This window comes from Apostichopus japonicus, chromosome 14 (genome assembly GCF_037975245.1).
Source record: "Apostichopus japonicus isolate 1M-3 chromosome 14, ASM3797524v1, whole genome shotgun sequence".
In the NCBI taxonomy this organism is placed as follows: Eukaryota; Metazoa; Echinodermata; class Holothuroidea; order Aspidochirotida; family Stichopodidae; genus Apostichopus; species Apostichopus japonicus.
This window is the reverse complement of record NC_092574.1, coordinates 21860913-21882652: the sequence shown is the minus strand read 5'-3', so window position 1 is coordinate 21882652 and position 21740 is coordinate 21860913. Positions and strand designations below refer to the sequence as shown.

At 37.2% G+C, this 21740-nt stretch overlaps 2 protein-coding genes across 2 annotated transcripts in view; one reads left to right on the top strand and one right to left on the bottom strand.

The window, feature by feature from the left end:
- The window catches only part of LOC139979681 (vacuolar protein-sorting-associated protein 36-like), a 72871-nt gene extending 56811 nt beyond the window's left edge, over nt 1-16060 (top strand). The window contains exon 13 of the mRNA XM_071990707.1: nt 16031-16060. Coding sequence (XP_071846808.1) covers nt 16031-16045 — 15 coding nt within the window. The 3' untranslated portion in view covers nt 16046-16060. The remainder of the gene's footprint in view (nt 1-16030) is intronic.
- Nucleotides 2138-21740, bottom strand: part of LOC139979675 (NACHT domain- and WD repeat-containing protein 1-like) — a 30674-nt gene continuing 11071 nt past the window's right edge. Inside the window, exons 14-28 of the mRNA XM_071990692.1 lie at nt 20061-20260; nt 19342-19486; nt 18471-18666; nt 17982-18059; nt 17282-17459; nt 16663-16814; nt 15727-15868; nt 13031-13182; nt 12267-12359; nt 11221-11463; nt 10247-10429; nt 9523-9667; nt 6977-7112; nt 5284-5500; nt 2138-4444 (exon numbers count right to left, since the gene is read on the bottom strand). Coding sequence (XP_071846793.1) covers nt 3773-4444; nt 5284-5500; nt 6977-7112; nt 9523-9667; nt 10247-10429; nt 11221-11463; nt 12267-12359; nt 13031-13182; nt 15727-15868; nt 16663-16814; nt 17282-17459; nt 17982-18059; nt 18471-18666; nt 19342-19486; nt 20061-20260 — 2932 coding nt within the window. The 3' untranslated portion in view covers nt 2138-3772. The remainder of the gene's footprint in view (nt 4445-5283; nt 5501-6976; nt 7113-9522; nt 9668-10246; nt 10430-11220; nt 11464-12266; nt 12360-13030; nt 13183-15726; nt 15869-16662; nt 16815-17281; nt 17460-17981; nt 18060-18470; nt 18667-19341; nt 19487-20060; nt 20261-21740) is intronic.

Sequence of the window (21740 nt, the reverse complement as noted above, 5' to 3'; positions counted from 1 at the left end):
ATAACAAAGACAAGGGTGTCTTCTACTCCACGTCTAAATTTAGTGTCGATGGGTGTTTCAGAGAGGACAAGAGAGTGTGCTGAAAAGAGGGGGTTTTCCAAATTGTGCACTTATAAAGAACACGTATTTCTATCGGGTCCTTTGGGACCACGTATCTCCCGAACGAAAGCAGATATGGACCTGGGAGTTGCAGATTTGGGCTCCTGAGCATCGATTACTCCCTGTTACGTCATTTGAGCGAAATCGATTTTGGGTCAGTTTTGGAAAACTGCAAATCAGGATTTTGGCCCCCCACGCCCCCACACAACACCCAATTCCAAAATAAACTTCAGATTCGTAATCAGCGTGTCGCGAACTACCAGAAAAGACACACATTTATCGCATTTGCGACAACAAGTTTTTTCATCTCAAGAAAAAGTAAGACCGAAAAACTTTTACGACGAACAAAGGTTTAAAATCTTTTGTTGTCCCTAAAAGTTTTTCGGTTTTCTATTGTTCCTCTGAAAAGTTGCAAACTGAGCGAAATAAAAGGGCGCTCGACGCATCTTGCCGTGAAATCACGGATACGTGATTTCAAAGCAGTCAAATCAAACCTTTGTTTGTCATCTTGAGTTTTATCTTGACATTTATGAATAAATGGGTCAAATTTTGGCAAAAACTGCTTACGGTTTTTTAGGTGAAAAAAACTTTTTGTCGCAAAGGCGATAAATGTGTATCTTTTCTGGTAGTTCGAGACACGCTGATTACGAATCTGAAGTTCATGCCAAGAAAGTGTCCATTTCTATTAGGTTGCATCCAAAAACCTGCCGTTTGTACTGAACGGCAGGTTTTTCCAGTTGGTTAGCCGAGTGATCAGTCCCATCTTTTCACACCTCAGTTGAGCTGCCTATTCGACTATTATGCAACTCTTCACACAGCTAGTAGCCATATCACTATCAGATCAAGGCAGACATGGCAAGGTGTGAACAAATCAGCTCTTCCAAACTAATCAGTCTGTTTGCAGAAGAGATAAAGTTTCATTAAGTTGAGGTCAAGAGAGCTGAAATATGCAACATATGGCTAATGGACTAATTCTTGTCATGAATAACTTATCCAAGTATCGTATAGTATCATATAGCTATAACTTTTCCTTTGCCAATTATCATTTTTGCCCCGCTTCGTCCCTCAGAATATTTCAATGGGGTGGCTTGCCCCCCCCCCTCCATCTGTCCCCCCTTTGGAGTTAGTTAATTAATAAATAGAAATTAACAAACTGGAGGAACATGGGTGAAAGAAAGGAATTTAAAGAATAGATTCTGGACTAAAAACCAAAGAGAGAGTAATAAAGATATAGAAGTAGATCTATATACCTAGATATAAACCAGGGCACAGCCTGGAGGATTTCAAGCTACAACCGATTTTATTTCCAAGATTTATTTTGTTTAAAGATTATTGGTGTAAAATGTTAAGCAATCGTTTTTGTGTGTGTGTACAACTACATTTCATCTCTCCTGAACAATGAAATCTTACGTCTCAGTTGTTAGATCCATAGGAGCCTTCATGTAGACTGACGGAGAATACTGGATATATCTTGGTTTCTCTTTGAGTTTGACTCTTGGAAATATGTGCTAACTCATAATTTTATGTTGACATGGTTGTCTGTAATTTCTACCAATCACCAGTTGGTAAAATATATCCCATCATAGTAGTCTCTATCTATCCTCAAGCTTTTATGGCAAGGAGACTTTGCTCGGCAGATTCTGATAGACAATCGAATCAGAACTTATTTTAATTTCTATGGTGCATGATCTGTTGGGCGGGGCTTGCAAATTTGGAATAAAGTTTTTAGAATCTACGGGCTTGTTAAAAAATCTGGCGAATTTTATTCAGCTCAAAATGTTTAACGACAGATAACTCAATCAAAATAATTATTATTAAAAATATGAAAATTGCATAGAACAGTGTTATTTTCACTGAGCTTTTAGGGCAGTAAGCTGGAAAGGTTGAAGTTAAAATTTGGCAAACACACATTGACACTTTAACATAACCTTACATGTCTAATATATGTCTAATAACATAGGTCGTGACTAACGTAAATAAGTGGCTTCTGCATTGCACCGTTGCATATGCCACTTAGAGGAACCCAAAAAATTGTGGATGTTTTTCAGATTTTATTGAAATTTCTCACATTTTTCTTTTTCCACATATTCTTTCAAATTCAGTATTAAAGTAAACTTAACAGTAGCAGTTACGGTTACAAAGTTATGATTCTGTCATTCTTACAGTTTAATATAATAACTTGTACCCTCAGTATGAAAGTCTGTTAATAGTGGATGGATGGTATGAAATATAATATAGCAAAATACATTTTTTAACATGGAAACACATTATTAATGTTAAAAGGTATCCCCACAAGAATCCTTAAACATCTAACCCCCTTCAACTTATAACAAATTTTCCTTACCATTTTGGTAGCTGTACTTAATAATAAGCGAGAAAGATGACAATTAAAATATTTTCATATCAAATTTTATAAATAGACGTAACCAACTAACTGGACAAAATGTAAAGGAGAAGCACACTTATGCTGATATGTTCATATTAAATATTTCTCTCATAAATATTAAAAACTTATAGATACAAAAGATAATCTTTGGTCTACTTTTTCCTTACTAAGAAAGCACACGGGACCCTGTTTCCTTTAAGAAAAATAAAACGAATGGAATGAGCAAATACTTAGATAAGTCCTAGAACAACAACAAAATAAAATAAAAATTAAAGTCTAGTCAAAGATGAAGAACTCCTGAAACTCCATAAATATATGAGACTTAGAGATGCAAAAGATAACCTTTGGTCTATTTTTTCATAACTAAGAAAGCACACAGGACCCTGTTTCTTTAAGAAAAAAAAATTGGATGGAATCAGCAAATTCTTAGATTAGTCCTAGAACCAAAAAAATTAACAAAAATAAAAGTCTAGTAAAAGATGAAGAACTCCTGAAAGTCACAGTGAATAGCAGTAAATAATCTAAATTATATTTAGTACAAATATAGAATGGAATGTTCAGCCCTCTTATTGGTATAATACTGGAATAGTGTTTGCTATCCACATCTGTTGGTATTTTAAAATGCTCCAAAAAGTAGACAGATCTTGGTGTGCCAAAAAACAAAGGGGAAAAAAAGGGCAAAACAAATGCCAACAGAATATGTAACTTGTCCTTGTTGCTCATAGTGTACCCTGGAAGTCTGTTCACGATGAAATCTATACAAACTCATGGAATATTTAAAACATTATAACAAATAATTAGAAGATAATCTTGCACCATGTGAAAACATTCAATATACATGATTTAACATACAAAAACTAACTTTTATCTGCCATTAAAATTTGTGGAAGCTACAAAATTATATTGATAGTGATATTAGTAAGTACTATGTGGAAAAGTTCAAAGATATTTATTCTGGCCATAAGATTAGAAAAGCTGTGATACATTTGTCCTCAAAATCTAGGTAAAAGTATGCTACCTGTAACCTGTGAACATGGAATTGTGACTCGTTTAATAGTTAGAATTTGATTTAAAAATAGCAAATTTATCAGCACTTTTTATAATCAGTATTAATACAATATCCTTCATCAAAATGGTAAAGTTGACATTTCTTGACCTAAAGTGAAATAACTTATCAATAAAATTCACTGATAAAGGAGCTTTTAGATATAAATAATTTTAAAAAATAACATCTTAAAGTTAATCATTTTCATCCCCTCATCATGTTACTTCGTTGTGATTGATATTTTACTTTTTGAATTGGACATTGTCAATTTGGGCTACTCTCAGAATGAGCACTTGGCCATCTTCAAGCCCTACCATTATTCCCTGGCAGTCCCCCGACAGGGCGTGACTCGTCACCTTTATCCGACGGTGGGTGAATTTACCCTTGAGAGGGGACAGTCCAACTTTACTGAGATTCAGAACACCTTCTTCCTGATGGCTTAAGAATAGAAGCTGAGTTTGCATCGATATCGGAAACTGTCTGTGTATGTACCTGCTGTCGGGGGCATGCAGGGCGGTGTAACTCCCCGCCACGGTCCCAGAATACAGGACTTGTCCAGTCTTGCGATTAAAGACACTCACACAGGAATGCAACGAGGAAGAGATCGGTGACTTGGCGGTGTCTCTGCCTCTCGTCTTGGCCCTGGATCTATCCAGTTTCTTCTTTTCCTGGAAAACCACCATGGGATGATCGCCCAGGTAGGAGATGCCATGGTAACGGGTAGCATCGCCATCTAAGGGAATCACCTGCTGTACGGCTTGGGAAGCGACATCCCACAGTCGGAGTTCCAAAGGCCCTTTCAAGAAATCTGTCTTCTTGCCACTTATGAAGGTGGAATGTACCAGGTCATCGCCTCCTTGGATGGAGAGAGTAGCTAGCTGAACCCCATCAGGAGAGAGTGAGGCCGCATGAAACTATAAGAGTAGAAAGAAAAGTTGGTTGAGAAAAGATCCTCTAAACAGACATGCCATAGACTACAGCAAACCTAGCCATCCTCGTTAACATGTGTAGATAGTGACGGGTATGACGAACCTGAAGCAGAGAAGAAAGCTGACCACACACAAGGAAGAAACTATTATTCTGTTTGGGATCTGTTTGGTTTAAAAAGTGTTGGACCATTCATGTACTGTATCGAAGTCTAAATATGACACCACAGGGCCATTTCAGGCTTTAATTGATTAAAAGGATATTTCAATAGCTGCATGGAAGTTTATCGCTCAATAAGAAATTATGGCAATTTTCTGAATCTTTTGGTCAAAACCACATTCTTGAAGCAGTTTTTTTTGTGCGAAACGGCTTGTGGAATTTTTTTAACAGCATCTGGCAACAGTAAAGTGAATGATGTCATCATCACCGTAATTCAGCTGAAAATTTATTTGTTTTTCTCTATAATACTTAACTCACTTATTCACGTTGGAAAAATAGTATTTGAACAAAAAGGTTGCATTTAGTTGAAATTCTAACTACAGAGAACACTGACAGGTAAGCAAACATTCCAAAAGGTATCACATTTCAAGGATAAATGAACAAGAAGGTTAGAATAGGAAAGTAAAGCATTTGAACAACATTTGAAATGATGAAATCACATACCACCTATTGGGAGCGGAGTGGAGGAGAGGGGAGGGGAGGAGAGAGGATCGGAGGGGAGGAGAAGGGGGTGGGGAGGGAGGTGGAGGGGTAGAAAAAATGGGTAAGAGACTGAGGGAAAGTGAGTGAATAAGTCAAATCTGTAGATCTCTGAGAATTGCTGTACCTGATAAGTCTCATTCAGGACAAATCTGTAGACGTTCTGGCCATATTCCTTCCAATCGGGGGTGACCGACGGCTGATTTCTCCAGTCGTCGAGAGCATTCTTTGAGACCACCTCATATAGGAAAACTACTCCCATATTGTTGAAAGTGGTAAAGCATGCCATTAGTCCATTAATGAAACGTACAAACAGGTAGTTAGGACAGGCGTAAGGTACAATTCTGTGTAAGAAAGGATGCCAAAAAAAAAAAAAAAAAAAAGAAGTTAGACAAGACTGTATAGTTTGTGACTACAAAATATAATTACTAAGGAGCCACTTAACATAACTTGAAACAATATGCAAACCGATTCGATGAATATTCACAATCAAAATATGGCATATCACCAAGTGCCAGTGGGACAATTTTTTTCTGTACTGTACTTTCACGTCCTGCTTCAAAGCACTCGTACTGACAGTACGAGCAGTATCAATTTCATGTTTCTATCAGAATAAAGGTTAGAAACTGTTCATACTGTCAGTAGGAGTGCTTTGAAGCATGATATCAGAGGTCAGTATAGAGTGGCATTAAAGGATGTGAAGACTCACACACAAACAAGTGTCTCATGCCGGTAATCTGTTTCGAATGAGGTGCAACAGAAGTGTGAGACACAACTATCGGTCTCAGAAAATACACACACAGCTTGCAACCGTCGGTAATTAGACACTAGTATACATAGCAGTGATGGACATCTCAGGTCTAGATAAAAGATAACAAGGTATCACATTTCATTACTGTCTGCATTTTGTAGCAACAAGAAGAAAACTCAACCTGCAAGCGCGGCACGCTGTTTGGGGCGAGTCTTCAATGCCTTTAACATTTGGAAAATTGTCCCAGCTGGCTGTAGCATAATGCTATATAGCTTAATTACAAATGCATTGTTACAGTGAATAGTGCTGGTGTTTTTCTGTAAGTTCCAAAATTTCACTACTTATAAACAAACTTAAAAATCTTGTAAATCAAAGGTACAATACAGGTATACTGAAATTTGAAGTTTTAAAATACAAACAATGACATGAAATTAATTAAATAGCAATACATTATAATTGATAGAACTGATTGATCCATGACCATGTTCTGTTGTTGAGACTGTTGGAGAGATATCAAACTGAGATGTTTTGTAGATTTTATTTGGAAAATTTCATTGTGCAATAATTTGCCACAAATTGTATTTGTTTTGTTTTGAAAGGGAAGAGGGGGGGAGAGGGAGGGGTGGCTAGGGATCAATCATGGTCCTTAGGTAGTTGTATTAATTGTCTAGCTAATTGGTTCTTGCAAACTGCAACTTTACGAAAGTCACATTTAAGTAAATCAACTTTAAAATCTTTCAAAGCAATGTTCCCTATGATGCATCCCACACTAGTGAACTTTAGTGTAACATTTCAAGTAAGAACACAAGTAGAGCATTTTTTAATTTTATGTTTGTATGAATATTACTTACTTTATTTGGAAAAAATATATTTTTAGCTGCAAAGCAGTGATCAAAATATGCCTGGTTCCTTGCTAGTACACTATACCAGGTAATATTATTTCCTGTACTACAGACAATTAAACTAACATGGTTGCAGCAAAAAGAACGAAAACAACGTTGACACAAGTGGCAAAAGAAAGTTTGTTTATTTCTGCGAATGTGGCGAGTATAAAATGAAGATAGCTCACATGGATTCAGATTCTGTAGCGTTGAGACTGTGTTCTGCAATCAGTTTATTCGCGCACCAGACATCCATGCCTCCACGGCCACAAATCCCAGCAATGAAGAGGCCATCCTCGGAAACAGCAGCCACTCCTTTGCTGACTATACAAGAGAGAAGTGAATACATTTAAAATAATCTCTTGCAATCATGTCACAAAGAGATGCTAGATCATACATAGGGTTAAGGGGTTATGTTGACTCTAGGGCACTGGTGAGCACCAAATTGATCTGGAGCGCCTCAGGGATCCTTTTGTGCCTGGTCATTGTGTCGTCGAAACTTAAAGGGTGTGAAGACTCGCGGACAAAGAAACGTCTCAAGCCGGTAATCTGACCTAGTTTCGAATGAGGTGTAACAGAAGTGTTAGACACCACCATCTATCCTAAAAAATACACACACAGCTTGCTAACGTTGGTAATTAGACACTAGTGTACAATCAATACATACAGCTATGGTCAATACCAACAACACAGTGTATATATCGGCGTTGACATCTCAGATCTAGATAAAAGATAACAAGGTATCACGTTTCATTACTGTCTGCATTTTGTAGCGACAAGAAGAAAACGTCATTTGAAAGCAACGGAAAGTGAACTTTTTCAGAGCGTGGCACTAGATTTGGGGCGAGTCTTCAATGCCTTTAAGGATTTTTATAATCCCTTTGCAAATATGGATAAAGTCTTAATCACATGCATGGGAAAGACATGGTTCAGTCAGTGTCTACATACATATTGCCCATATGTTATGTTAAAAATATATTATCGCAATAGGACCTACATACAAGCTTTGAAACAGAATACACATTCATGTTTTCCCTCCTACTATACAATTCCACAGGCTGCATTAATAGCTTTATGTAAACCTTGCAGACTGCAAATAATGAAGATAAAATTGGGCTTGAGTGCTTCACCCACATGTGCTCTAGGTTGTATATTCGCTTTACATGATTTGAGTACTAGTAATGATTCTATAGCTATGATAGTTTTAAACATATTCAGCTTTTAAATCTGCCAAATCCTATCAAAGCTAACTTGACACTGATGACATCTCATCAATACAGGTAGGTATCTACGTTTCTGATTATCCATCGTTTTTGATAATCCATTGTTTTTCATAATCCATTGTTTGTGATAATCCATTGTTTTCATAAATTCTAGTAACTCAACTACAATATGTGCAACTACAATATATGACAAAGCACACTTGGATGACATTCAATACCCTTTCTCCTAGCAAAAAACAACAACAATAATACATGCTATATGATGCCTTAAAATTCATCTGCATCTGAGTAAGTGACCTAATGGTCTGTGTGTTAGACTAACTAGATATTTAAAGAGTCGTATAGACATACAACCTGGACTGCTAGCAGTCATTTTAGTTAACAGTCTATAACATATCAATATTAATTTAATGCCTAAAATCATCCTTTTTATCCAGAGTGTGACTTTGTTTCTCGATACTCTGAAAACCCGATTTACTTTCACTCCATCATAAGAACAATATAATAGTTTGGTTTTATAATCCCTTTCAGCACATGGGCATATTTTGCTGGTATTTTCAGAGTTTGCTCTAAGGATATCATAAAAATGTTTTCCTAATAACATTGTCAATTTTAAGTTTTCTCCTTATAAATTTCCAAATATAGATTTTATGTTCGAAAGTTTTATGATCTCATTCTGACAAACTTGCACATGACTTAAAATTCCCAAAGGGAAAAATGTAACCACACGGTCGATTAATTTCACTCAGTCATCTGGGAAATTATGTGAAGGGATACCTCTAGAACTGTGTCATACATGTTGTTATTTCATCACGATGGATATGCATTTTGGAACACTTTCATTATGACCATCGTATAAGTCTTCAGACACACAGACAAAGTCCGTACCCATATCTCAACAAACTATATCATCTCACAGGTATAGACTCTAAAAATCACATGATGGAAATGAGGTACTTTGATTCATCACAGTCTAGCCCTTCTGCAAAGGACAAGAAAATCTGAACATTAAAATATTCAGAAACACACAGCCTTTATTCCTATACAGATCAATAAGGTTTCAACATTGTGACACAAATGGTTGTACTGTTACATGTTGGACCCGCTGATCATTTTGTGCATGTTAAATGGAATGCACCATTGGACTTTAAAAGGACCTTGAAATTTTTGCAGTTTCCAAATGGTTAAGGAAGATTACGCTATGGTTGTGGGATCCATAGGGTCTTCGATTGTTTGCTAAATCAGGATCATTGGGTAGTTAGAATGAAAACAGCTGGAAATGCAAACAGCTACAACCAAGCAGATGAAAGACCGGTTTTCCAAAGGGTACTGTTCAGCCATTACAAGTCCATGTACTAAAAAAAGGATTTTTGCATGATGTGGATAAATTTAATTTATTTAGAAGAACAATCGTTAATCATAGAATTGAAATAAAAATGATTTTTAACGAAAAAAATGTCTTTTGCAAGAGAAAGACACCAACAACGAGACAAAGGTCCCAGACGACTCACCACAAGAGTGTTTACGAGTGAGAGCTTTGGAGACTAACGGCGGATTACTTTGAAGATTCCACAGAAACAAATTTTCTCCGCTCGCACTTACAGCCTTAGTTCCATCTCCTGAGAATATACAAGATGTCACTGGGCCTGTATGTCTCTGTGAATCAGAAAAGAGAAAAAAGACAAAACAATTAAGTTATTCCCAGGCACAGATCCAGGTGTGGAAATAGATGGGGGATGGGGTGAATAATCTCAGACAAAAAATTCAAAAAGTAGTTACCTTGCATTGAGACCAAAATTATAGACATCATTTATAGTCTAAATATGGCTCAGAATGTACCATTTAATATTAAAAATGTCACTTTTGATCCGAGGGATGACTGCCACAGCCTGCTACATGGGTGTTAGTTTCAACAACCCCAGGGCCGCGGGCCCTACTTTATAAAATTCTGGATCCATCCCCTGAATCTACAAATATCAATCCACATGAGCTACTCACTGCAGTAACCTTCAACAGCTCACTGCAATTTTTGCCTTTCAAGAGGTAGGCAAGGGGGGGGGGGGGGGGGGAGGGCAGGAAAGACATGGCTTTGTCTTACTAATTTTCACTTTGGTAGGTAGGTATAGTGAGACAACTGTAAGAACTGTTCTGAGCAGTATTTAAGACATAAGGGAAAAGAATTCAATCTTTTGATTTTAAAACTTGTCTTAATTCAAGGAACATCAAACAACCAACCTGTATTTTGACTGCCACTTGACCGCTGACTTCAGAAGTGTCCCAGATTCTCACGCTCTTGTCCTTACTACCCGTCACCATGAGGGTGGTCTTCTCTGGTCCGATGCAGAAGTCACAACAGAGGACTGGACCCTGGTGGCCTAACAGATCATTCCATTCTGTTTTGGGTGAGAGCCTCAAAAGCTACCATTCGACACAAAAAAAGAAAAAGAAAAAAAAATCCCAAATGATTTCAATAGTTTAAACAATCTGGAGTTATAGTAGAGCAAATACTGACACATAACAGCATAGTTACAGATGGGCTTAACCCTCTATAAATTTAAGGGGGTGGGAAAAAAAATATGATTGGGGGAAAAGGACATAAACTATTGCAGAAATTGATCGAACTTTATAACGAAACAAGTAAATGCAGTCTTCCAAGAGTTTGGGAGAGAGAAGATTATTGAAATACACCTATCCCCACCCCCCCCCCTTACCCATACATTGTTTGTGAAGCATATAGCAATGAGTTTCCTCCCAATGTAGTGAGGGTGAACAAGTATCAAATAAACATATACAAAAAAAAGTAACATGTAAAGAAAGTGATCAGTACATTGCAATGCTTTAATCTGCAATTGTTTCATTTCTTACAAAAGTAAATGTGATTCAATAGATATTGTAATTCAAATTATACCACCCCCCCCAAAAAAATGAAAAATAATAGTAATATTAATAAAAAATCCAGATTTAAGCAGTAATATGGCAGGATATCTGGAAGAGTTCATTGACCTAATGATAATAATAAAACTAAAAATAATATTGTCAGTTTGTAACAGAACATAAGAACAATACTAGGAAGGCAAATCAAATCAAATGATATTTACAGAAACTGAAACAAAAGAAGAAATAGTTAGAAGACATGTAAAAATAAGTTGAGGAGAGAGGCGTTATGACAAAAAAGACAAAACGGCAAATGTTACCATAATGATTCTTACCTCTACTGCATTTTTATTGGTCAAGGATGTAATAAAATCCAATTTGGGAGAACAAACGGCAGGTGCACTCGAGCAATTCAACGACAAAGGATGGCCGATGCATTTCACGTTGCTGCCTTTAACGTTCCAAATATACGTTCCACTCGGAAGCACTGCCATCAACCTCTTGCTGTCGCTAGAGAACGCCAACATCGCATTGTTGAAATCTTTGTCTGCCTTGCCTGTCTCGAACACTTTGCCTTTCTGAAAACAGAAAGAAACATCAACGATAAAAACAAAATGGAAAGATGCACCAACACAGATTTTGGAGATTCACAGTCATTAAAGCATACAAAGCCTGAATCTGGAGTGGTGTGGGCGGGGTGGAGGTGGGGTGGGGGTGGGGAGCGAGAGTGTGGGGAGGAGAGGGAAGGGAATGGACATTTCCAAAATGATATTTGACAATGCCAGACTCAAAATTATTACCGATAAGGTCAAAGGCTTTACGATCTGCCTTTGACAAATAGTAAAGTGGATTAATATTCTTACATTATTTTATAGGTTTATAGTCTTGCTGGGCCAATATATGTAAAAAGAGAGTTTGCTGAGTTAAAATGTTTGAGTTTAATTGTTAATGCCTTTGATTCTAGGTTTTCAAAGTTCTGACCTTCTATCTTTCAATATTGACTTTTGAAGTCAAAATTGTGACTTATATTAAAAGTCAGAATTCCATGCTTAAACATAAAAAGAAAGTAAAGATTAAAGGTGGAAATGTCACTTTAATAAATTTGAAGTAAGAAATTGACAGAAATGTTGAGTTATAAATGCATTGCAATTTTGACTGGTTTATTTTCTAGTGTCCCTTTTGGACCAGCATAATCAAATTTAATCAAATTTAAAATTTAATATAAAAAAAATGTGGTCTATTGAGATAAGCAATGTTGGGGTGAATGGACGATTAATATCTACCGTCATAAGTTAGGAATCAGTTTCGATCGTCTAGGTTCCAAGACTTTAATACTGTAAAGTACATCAACAGGTTTCATTAAATAATAGATTTTTCTTACCTCTTCTTTGGTGATGTCCCAGAGATAAATTGCCCTGTACGCAATTGCCATTAACTTCCCGTTGGGGGCAAACGCTACTGTTGATGGACGACACTAAAGAGAAGAGGAAAAAAAATTATATAGGGGAAAAAAGGAGGAAGGTCTTAACAAACTACACACTTTCATACATATGACATATTGTTACAGATTTGTAGAGTGAAGGTCACAGCATATAGATCATATTTTAAGCAAGGGGTGGGGGTGGTGAAGGGGGAGAGCTTGGATGAGGGGCATGAAAGAAGATCCCAAGTACTCTTTACAGAGATGGCATTGAGCAAGGTGTACCTCATGACAAAAAAAAACATAAATGTTTTTTCATATTTCAGAACAACTTACGGAATCCTAAGGATAATTAACAAATTTTGCCTATTAAAACACTCAAATCTAATATTTATACTCAGCAGTAATATCAGGACCAATGTGGTGATTGCAATTATACCTCGACAGTGCTAAAGAAGGTTTGATGGTTATAAAACAGGATTATGAATTATCCACAAAAAAAAAGGGGGGGGGATGTGAAAATGTAAGCAGACCGTTTGGGTGGTAGAATGAAAAGGAGTTTTTTAGTTCCCAATGGATCCAAATACTAGAGGAGGTCATAGTTCATAGGTTACTAGAATATCCCAGACAGGGTAGAGTGAGGGTGTTCTAGTTGTGAGGAGACAGGAAGGAGCAGAAATAAATTTAAGTGTTTGGATTCTTTTTCACATCGTTTATATATTTACCCTCATCTCTTTCTTCTGAATGACTGCTCCGGTATTGATGTTGTAAATGTACAGACGTCCCATCATATAAACAAACAAGTGTTTGTTATTCTTTGGTACGAATGCTCGGGCTGTGGCATCGAGTTCGATAGGTATGGTCTTAAAGACTTGACCTACAATATAGGAACAACGTAAGAACAGCGCAGGATTAACATAAGAACAGCTGAGGGTCAATATAAGAACAGCATAGGGACATTATAAGAACAACATAGGGACAGCAAAGGGCCAAAAACACAACAAACAGGAACAACATAAGAACAGCAAAGGGTCAATATAAGAACAGCATAGGGGCATTATGAGAACAACATAGGGACAGCATAGGAACAAAACACAGGAACAACATGAGAACAGCATAGGATCAATATAAGAACAGCATAGGGATAGCATAGGAACAAAACACAGGAACAACATGAGAACAGCATAGGATCAATATAAGAACAGCATAGGGACAGCATAGGAACAAAACACAGGAACAACATAAAAACAGCATAGGGTCAATATAAGAACAGGATAGGGACAACATAAGAACAGCATAAAGACAACATAAGAACAGCATAGGGACAATATAAGAACAACATAGGGTCAATATAAGAACAGCATAGGGACAGCATAGGAACAAAACACAGGAACAACATAAGAACAGCATAGGGTCAATATAATAACAGCATAGGAACAACATAAGAACAGCATAGGGTCAATATAAGAACAACATAGGGGCATTATGAGAACAACATAGGGACAGCATAGGAACAAAACACAGGAACAACATAAGAACAGCATAGGGTCAATATAAGAACAGCATAGGGACAATATTAGAACAGCATAGGAACAACATAAGAACAGCATAGGGCCAATATAAGAACAACATAGGGACATTATGAGAACAACATAGGAACAAAACACAGGAACAAAATAAGAACAGCATAGGGTCAATATAAGAACAGCATAGAGACAGCAAATGAACAAAAAACAGGAACAACATAAGAACAGCATAGGGTCAATATAAGAACAGCATAGGGTCAATATAAGAACAGCATAGGGACAGCATAGGAATAAAACACAGGAACAACATAAGAACAGCATAGGGTCAATATAAGAACAGCATAGGAACAAAACACAGGAACAACATAAGAACAGCATAGGGTCAATATAAGAACAGTATAGGGACAATATAAGAACAGCATAGGGACAATATAAGAACAACATAGGGTCAATAAAAGAACAGCATAGGGACAGCAAAGGAACAAAAAATGGGAACAACAAAAGAACAGTATAGGGTCAATATAAGAACAGCATAGGAACAAAACACAGGAACAACATAAGAACAGCATAGGGTCAATATAAGAACAGTATAGGGACAATATAAGAACAGCATAGGGACAATATAAGAACAACATAGGGTCAATAAAAGAACAGCATAGGGACAGCAAAGGAACAAAAAATGGGAACAACAAAAGAACAGTATAGGGTCAATATAAGAACAGCATAGGGACAGCATAGGAACAAAACACAGGAACAACATAAGAACAGCATAGGGTCAATATAAGAACAGCATAGGGACAATATAAGAACAGCATAGGGACAATATAAGAACAACATAGGGTCAATATAAGAACAGCATAGGGACAGCAAAGGAACAAAAAGCAGGAACAACAAAAGAACAGTATAGGGTCAATATAAGAACAGTATAGGGACAGCATAGGAACAAAACACAGGAACAACATAAGAACAGCATAGGGTCAAAATACGAACAGCTTAGGGACAATATAGGAATAGCATAGAGACAGCAAAGGAACAAAAAACAGGAACAACATAAGAACAGCATAGGGTTAATATAAGAACAGCATAGGGACAGCATAGGAACAAAACACAGGAACAACATAAGAACAGCATAGGGTCAATATAAGAACAGCATAGAGACAGCAAAGGAACAAAAAAACAGGGACAACATCAGAACAGCATAGGATCATTATAAGAACAGCATAGGGATAAAAAGGAACAACATAGGGGAATGAATTCTGTCATTGGCCTGACAAGGGTATATCTTGTTCTTGTGAAAATCCTTGGTTTGGCTATCAAGGATTGGCAAAGTAGTATCACAGATGCTCTGATCATGGAATAATGAGTTATTTTGAGGAGACAGGGAGGTGAAGAAGCGATGTTAATATGATGATGTCTCAGTAATAACCAAATATAGTTACATCCCAGCTAAAGGGTCCTTGGTCAAAATTGTCATATTGCATCCCAAAGGGCAGAACAAGGATAATAAATTGAAAAAAAACAGAAAATGAAAAAAGGCAGCTAAATTGTTGGTAGATAGTCAATGTTACACGCAGATTGAATAAAGCTTCAAATGGAACGGCTGAATCTCTAAGCCCCGTTGAGAGATAACAGAAATTCTGTAAATGATCAATCAATCATATTATAACGACAGAGTTTAAGAAGAACGTTACGAAGATTTACATAGAAAGATTAAATGATAAGCTGTGGCATGAAACATTCAATTTTTTACTTTACCTAACGTGGATTCCCTTCCACTCTTGCCTCTTCAATTTGAAAAAAAAAAAAATGACAAATCTCAAATGAAAGGTAACATCATAAATCTATTGTGTTTTGTAGCAAAGTAGGGCCAGGGAAGAGAAAGACTTCTTGCTCACCTTTGGCGTATGCTGCACTGTTTCCCAGTCCAACCAGCTTGATCCCTCCGGGAGTAAGGACGCCGAGCCAAAGACAATGTCCAGGCCATATCAATCTAAGGGCTTCAGCCTCATGCGCTATCTCAAGGATGCCACTGGTCACCTGACAATAAAATCAAAACAGTAAAAAATGAAAACGAGGAACAAAAATTGTAATCATGTAGGCAGAAGGAATAGAATAAGTAAACGAATTATACAATGTTTCTTTATTTCCAAAGATTTTAGCTAATATTAAAACTGACCATGCTAGAGAGAAGACCGGGTACTGGAGGAGTTTTAGAGCTGCGGTTGGTAGAAGGGAGAAAGTGGTGCGGAGACATGCAAAATAATTATTTGTAAATATGAGAAAATATAGGATGAGATTCAAACAAAATAAAAAAATAGCCCATTCCAATGTCATCAGTTCTGGCCCTAAATTCTAGCATGCTAACAAAGTGCTAGAAGTTATCAAAAGTACTTTTTTTTAGGTGCTGTGATCCTTAAAATTATTTCTACATATAGAGGGAGGGCTCTATTAGACATTTCAAATAATGCAACATGCTTTGGGGGGAGACCATAAACTAGCTAGTTGAAGTCTGAGCATTAGTGACCACTTATTTGACTACCTAGCAAATTTGGGTGCGATATTCTTCAAAGAATTTCGACTGGACTGCTGTATATTTATTACATTACAGAAAAGAAAACTTTTATCATAATGCCAAAAACTTGCTCCTGTGGGTGTTTTCTGAAAAGAGAACTTGACTTAGTGTTTCAGATCACATCCTTTTTACAACATGTTTTGGATTTTTTACAAGCTCTGTGTTATAATTGAAACTTCAGACTTTGGTATTCTGTTAACTTGTGCTATAATATATAGGTCATCATCAGGGGTTTTCTTCATGGCATGAACCAACTTACAATCCAAGCCCGAACGATGCCGTCGCTAGAAGCGGTCGCTACATGGCTACCATCTTTTGAAAATGTCACCGCTGTTACAGGTGCAGGATGTGGTAAGGTCATGACCTCTGGATTCGGTGATTGGCTTTTGGATAAGTTCACTAGACAAAACACTGGATGAAAGAGAAACACCGAAATTAATATTGCTGCGAGATGAGGAGTAACTTTTACGTGCGGTTATAAAATCCTCACGATGTTGTTAGGTAAGTTGGCCATGTGTTTTTCAGAAATTCTGGGGACATGATAAAACTGATGTTGACATCCATGGTGACATCAGAGTTGTATTATCTACACTATGCGATCATCTGAATATTTCATGGTGGAAAATTCCCAACTTTTGTTTCATCTTGCTTTTGCTATTTGCTAATCAAACCTCAGGCTAATCAAGCTAATATCAACTGTTATTGTCTTGGGAATACAACATTGAACATAAATAAGTAAGAAATGATCAAAATCAACTCAAAAAGCTGCTTTAAAACAAAGTAATCACGTGTAGCAAATGATATTAAGCATGTGTGTCACTGATCTAGATCTCTACATTTAGTTGTTGCTAATAGCATATTAGTCAATTTGACCTTACTCTGTGCTGAGTTTGTTTTGAGGTAACTCCTGGCGACCGTGACACAGCTGGATTTATCAGGTTCGTTGAGAGCCTGCTGACAAACAAGCTCGGGATGATCCTGTAGAATGCTAGTGTTAGCTCGGATCATCTTGTAAATATCACGAAATCTTGTTCTTTTCGGACACATCTTCGATGCCTGCAATAGAAGTCACAATTCAAAAGCCAGACTTGAGAATTACATTGAAGACGAAGGCTAAAAGGTTTCGCAAAATACATTCATGAATCTCTTACTTACTACGTCCAGACAACCAGAAGTGGTGAACTTTAATAGACAATTAAATGACCCAATGAGGAAACAAATACTTGAGGGCGGCAGACAAATGCTTGTTAACAATGAAGAGAGAGTGGCCATTATTTGATTTTCTAGCATATTTGGTGACCTTTAACCTTTAAGTATGAAGATGATGCTAAGTATAAAAAACATTGGGTAATCTGCACAAATCTGATACAAAGCATTCTTAAAGATAAACTGAATCACAGTCCTTCTCCCCCCCACCCCGCCCCCCCTCCACACCACCATAGTGGAAATCAATTGGAAAAAAAAAATCTTCATTTTCCTTTGGCGATTTCTGTCGGGAGCAGCTTTTCCACAACAATTTTTTTGTTCATGCAGCCTCCCCCCCCCCCTTCTACATATGTTGTCACACCTTTTACATACCTCGTCTAATTCTATTAGGAGCTGGTGAATTTCTTCGCAATGGCATTTAGCCTCGATCCAAGGAATACAAGTAAAAACCTGAAACAAGGAAAAGACTCGAAAGTTTAAAATGACTAATACATTGAAAGCAAACTTTTTGAATTATGCTACAGAGAAACGAAGAAAAATGATCAAAGATTTAACAAAGTTTTAATCTTCCTGTTGGTTTTTCAATAGTTGACTGGTTCCCATACCATGAGATTTCATAGAGACTTGAAGTGCAGAAGCTTCTCAACTCTGCCAATATTATGCTCAGGTAACATCATATCATCTACCTACCAATATGTATTTTATACATGTAATTTTTTTTCTCGATGCAGCAAAAAAAGAACAGAAAAAAGGAAACATTTTTTTGATAGAACTAAATATTTTTTACTTTCATTATTGACAAGTTCCACCACAGATTCATCTCAAATAGACCGGACACAATTAATAATTGTTGTCACTTACCGCTTCCGCTTCGCCCCACATTGCTCCCCGAATCAGATGAGTGGGTAATTCGCTGAGTTTCCGCATGTTGTATTTCCTCTGTTTGTTTTCCGAGGGGCCGTCGTCGAGAAAGAGAGGTTGCGGCTGCACTCGCCTGTATGCAACCTGAACGGATTTAGTCACTTTGTCGTGGTAGGGTTTCGGAGTATCGGACCATCTATAAAGAACAGAAAAGATTGAAACTACATTAAAAATAGATCATGAGTATTTGGCCCAAAATTTTCACCACACTAAAAATTGCTCGAAGAATCCAAAATACTTCCTTGGAGGTACTGGTCCTCAAAATTATTCCCAGACATTGAGGACTGTTAGAATAGACAACTATATATGCCTCTGTGTGGTTTTTTAACCTTATAGTGATAGTAAAATGCTTTTGGAAATTTGAGCATGGGTGACCATAAAATGACTTCTAGCATAATTTGGGTGCAATACTAAATGACCTTTTAAAGCAATATACTCAGGCCTTTTAGTCTTGATAAAGTTTTGACACTATTTGAGATTAAATATATCATAAAATTGCAATTCATGAGCTTCACAAGTCAAAGATATACACCAAGGAATGTAGAAAAGGTCCAAGGTTTTTGTTTCAAAATTTCCCATTTTGCTCTTTGCCTGTGCTTGCCAAATACTAATAGAAAAATTGTGTCTGTGGGGACAGAGTAATCAGCATTTGGTTGTACTCATTAATTGACTTTTTAATTCTTATGGTGAAATGTTATTGTACGAGGTCTTAGATTGAACTATTGTAATCTTTTACTTTGATCAATCTTGCAGGTAGTCCCACAAGTTATCTTGCCAGGAAATCAAGAAAAATTTAGAAAAATTTGTTTACCTGCTCATGAAATAGTTGGCTAAGCTTTGATGTAGGAAGGGTGCCGAGTATGCAACATAACGGGTGTAGGCAGCTTCATGGAAAAGTCGATGATGCCATCTGTAAAGTACAACAGTTTCACTTCCTCCTTCCACTAAATACGGTCCTGCAAAATTACAAAAAAAATGATATGAAGAAAACAAGAATGTAGACCTACCACCATTGACTGTTTTCATCAAGGAGGTGGTGGGGGTGGTGGGGGTAGGGGAGGGGGAGGGGAGTCAAGGATGAGGTGTTCTTCACAGAAACCTATGAACAACAAGTTACATGTTCTCCAATCAAGTTCTGCTAAACATGCAGAAGAGCATAGCTTTGCTTATCAGAAAAGGAGCCATACAGCTTACTGGTAACTTACCCTTGGTTTTGTTTTTCCATACTTTCAATCACATACATCATTAATAGAAATTCATGCACCAATATCATTCATGTTTCTTTGGCTGTGACAGTCACAAACATTATCCAGCTCCTCTGTCTGAAGGGGAGGGGGGGGGAATATGTTCATAGCTAACAAACAGACATGCATAACCAACAAAGAAATAACATGCAACTTGTATACAAGTCAAATCTTTAGCGAGTGTTCATACGATTACTGGTTACATACTACACTCAACTCATGCACATGCTATCAACTTTGGAAAATTATTCAAAATATAGAGTAAAATAAATGGAAATATTAATACCCAAGTCCACACGCAATCGAGTCCACAGTAAAGGAGGCACTCTCCTGATCGGTGGAATGTGAAATTCAAAAACGTCGTCCAAAACGACGTCATCGCACGATAGGACATCTAGAAGTTCTCCGGCCGATAGACCATCTTTGGAAGCGGTCAGATAACCAAGAGCAGAACGGACAAATGTCTCTCCATGCTTCACCTCAAGTCTGTAAGATCAAGGATGATCGAATATCTTTCAAATCGAATGAAACTGGTGAAGAAACTTTATTTGTCTTAATGCCTTTGAGATTCCTTTTATTGGTGTTTAGCAATAGTTTGACCAAACTCAGGTAGTTTTGTTTAAAGTAGAACGATAGTGACAGAAAAAAATCTCTCACTTTCATATATAATGTAGTTTATATGTTACCAAGCAACATATTTTTTTAATTTTCCAAATAGCACACCGGAAAGTTATAAAAAAGGGAATTAAAACATCGTTTTTTCGTCTCCGTAATTTAAGAATTTGCAAACACTGCAACGACCTTGAACAGCCCTCAGGTCAGTGAATGACGTCACTGTGATGATCTTTTCTGTTGTGCACTGTTCAGTACGGAACTGTGCTTGCATTTCGTGTCAGCATAACTGTTATTTTCCGGCGTAAATTTGCGGCGATTTCGCAACGGTTTCCCAATATCTGAAGAGGTAACTGGCAAGCTGACCCAAAGTAGCGTAAATCTCAAGATCACGTTTTTGGCGGGTTTTATACAGAGTGATGAATGAATGTGCTCACTTACCAGTCAAACTGGCACAATAACAATAGTGATGATAGTCTCAAACGTAGATTAGTATAACATCCGAAAGAAAATCCAAAGTTCTAAACAAAGTAGATTCGCTTGTATGCACTAGGCCTACTGTAAACCATAAACATTCCTTGTTCCGTGCGTCATTGAATCCAACAGAAAGGTTTCATTGAGCTTGAAATACAACCGCATTTGAACTCAATCGAGTAGTTAGTCTAGCTCGAACAATTTTCTCACTACATGCAATGCCTATTGCGTTTATTCACATGCATGCCTCGTGGGCTTCAGGAGGAATCGTATTCTAGCCGCAAACGGTACTTTCACACTGTGCAAACATAAGTGACAGTGTGCGCTACCGTAAGTAATACTTACACAATGTTTTGTTTCGCTCGAGCATACACACATTTCCTATTCGTATTACATTTGAAGTGGTTTGGAGGGTATGAACACATCTCTGCCCAAAAAACTCTGCCTAAGCGACGTCCATGCCCCAATTGAAATTTGCACATGGATTCTCTCCTCACATAGTCATTAGGTTGTTCACGTCTGACATGTCTTCCAGTTCCAACACTTACTGTTGCATTTATCGGGATATATATAAATACTGCGGCATAAAAGCATCAATCTTTCAAACTTTTTTTACTTTAGTGACCTTGCCACAAGCAAATTTCAATTGGGCCCGAGATGGCTCTATGACCGATTATTCCGTAATTTACATTGGGGCAGTCGGCTTCACTAAAACGGCAAGAAAAAGCAGGAACAATAACACCTTATTAAAATTAGACCGTTAAATGTCTCACGCAGAGTATCAAATCTCCTCTCTGGTTTAGGTTGTTTGTCGAGTCCAATATAGCGTAGGTTGCAACTAAACTTACACACTAAGTGCACACTGCTGAAGTACACTACG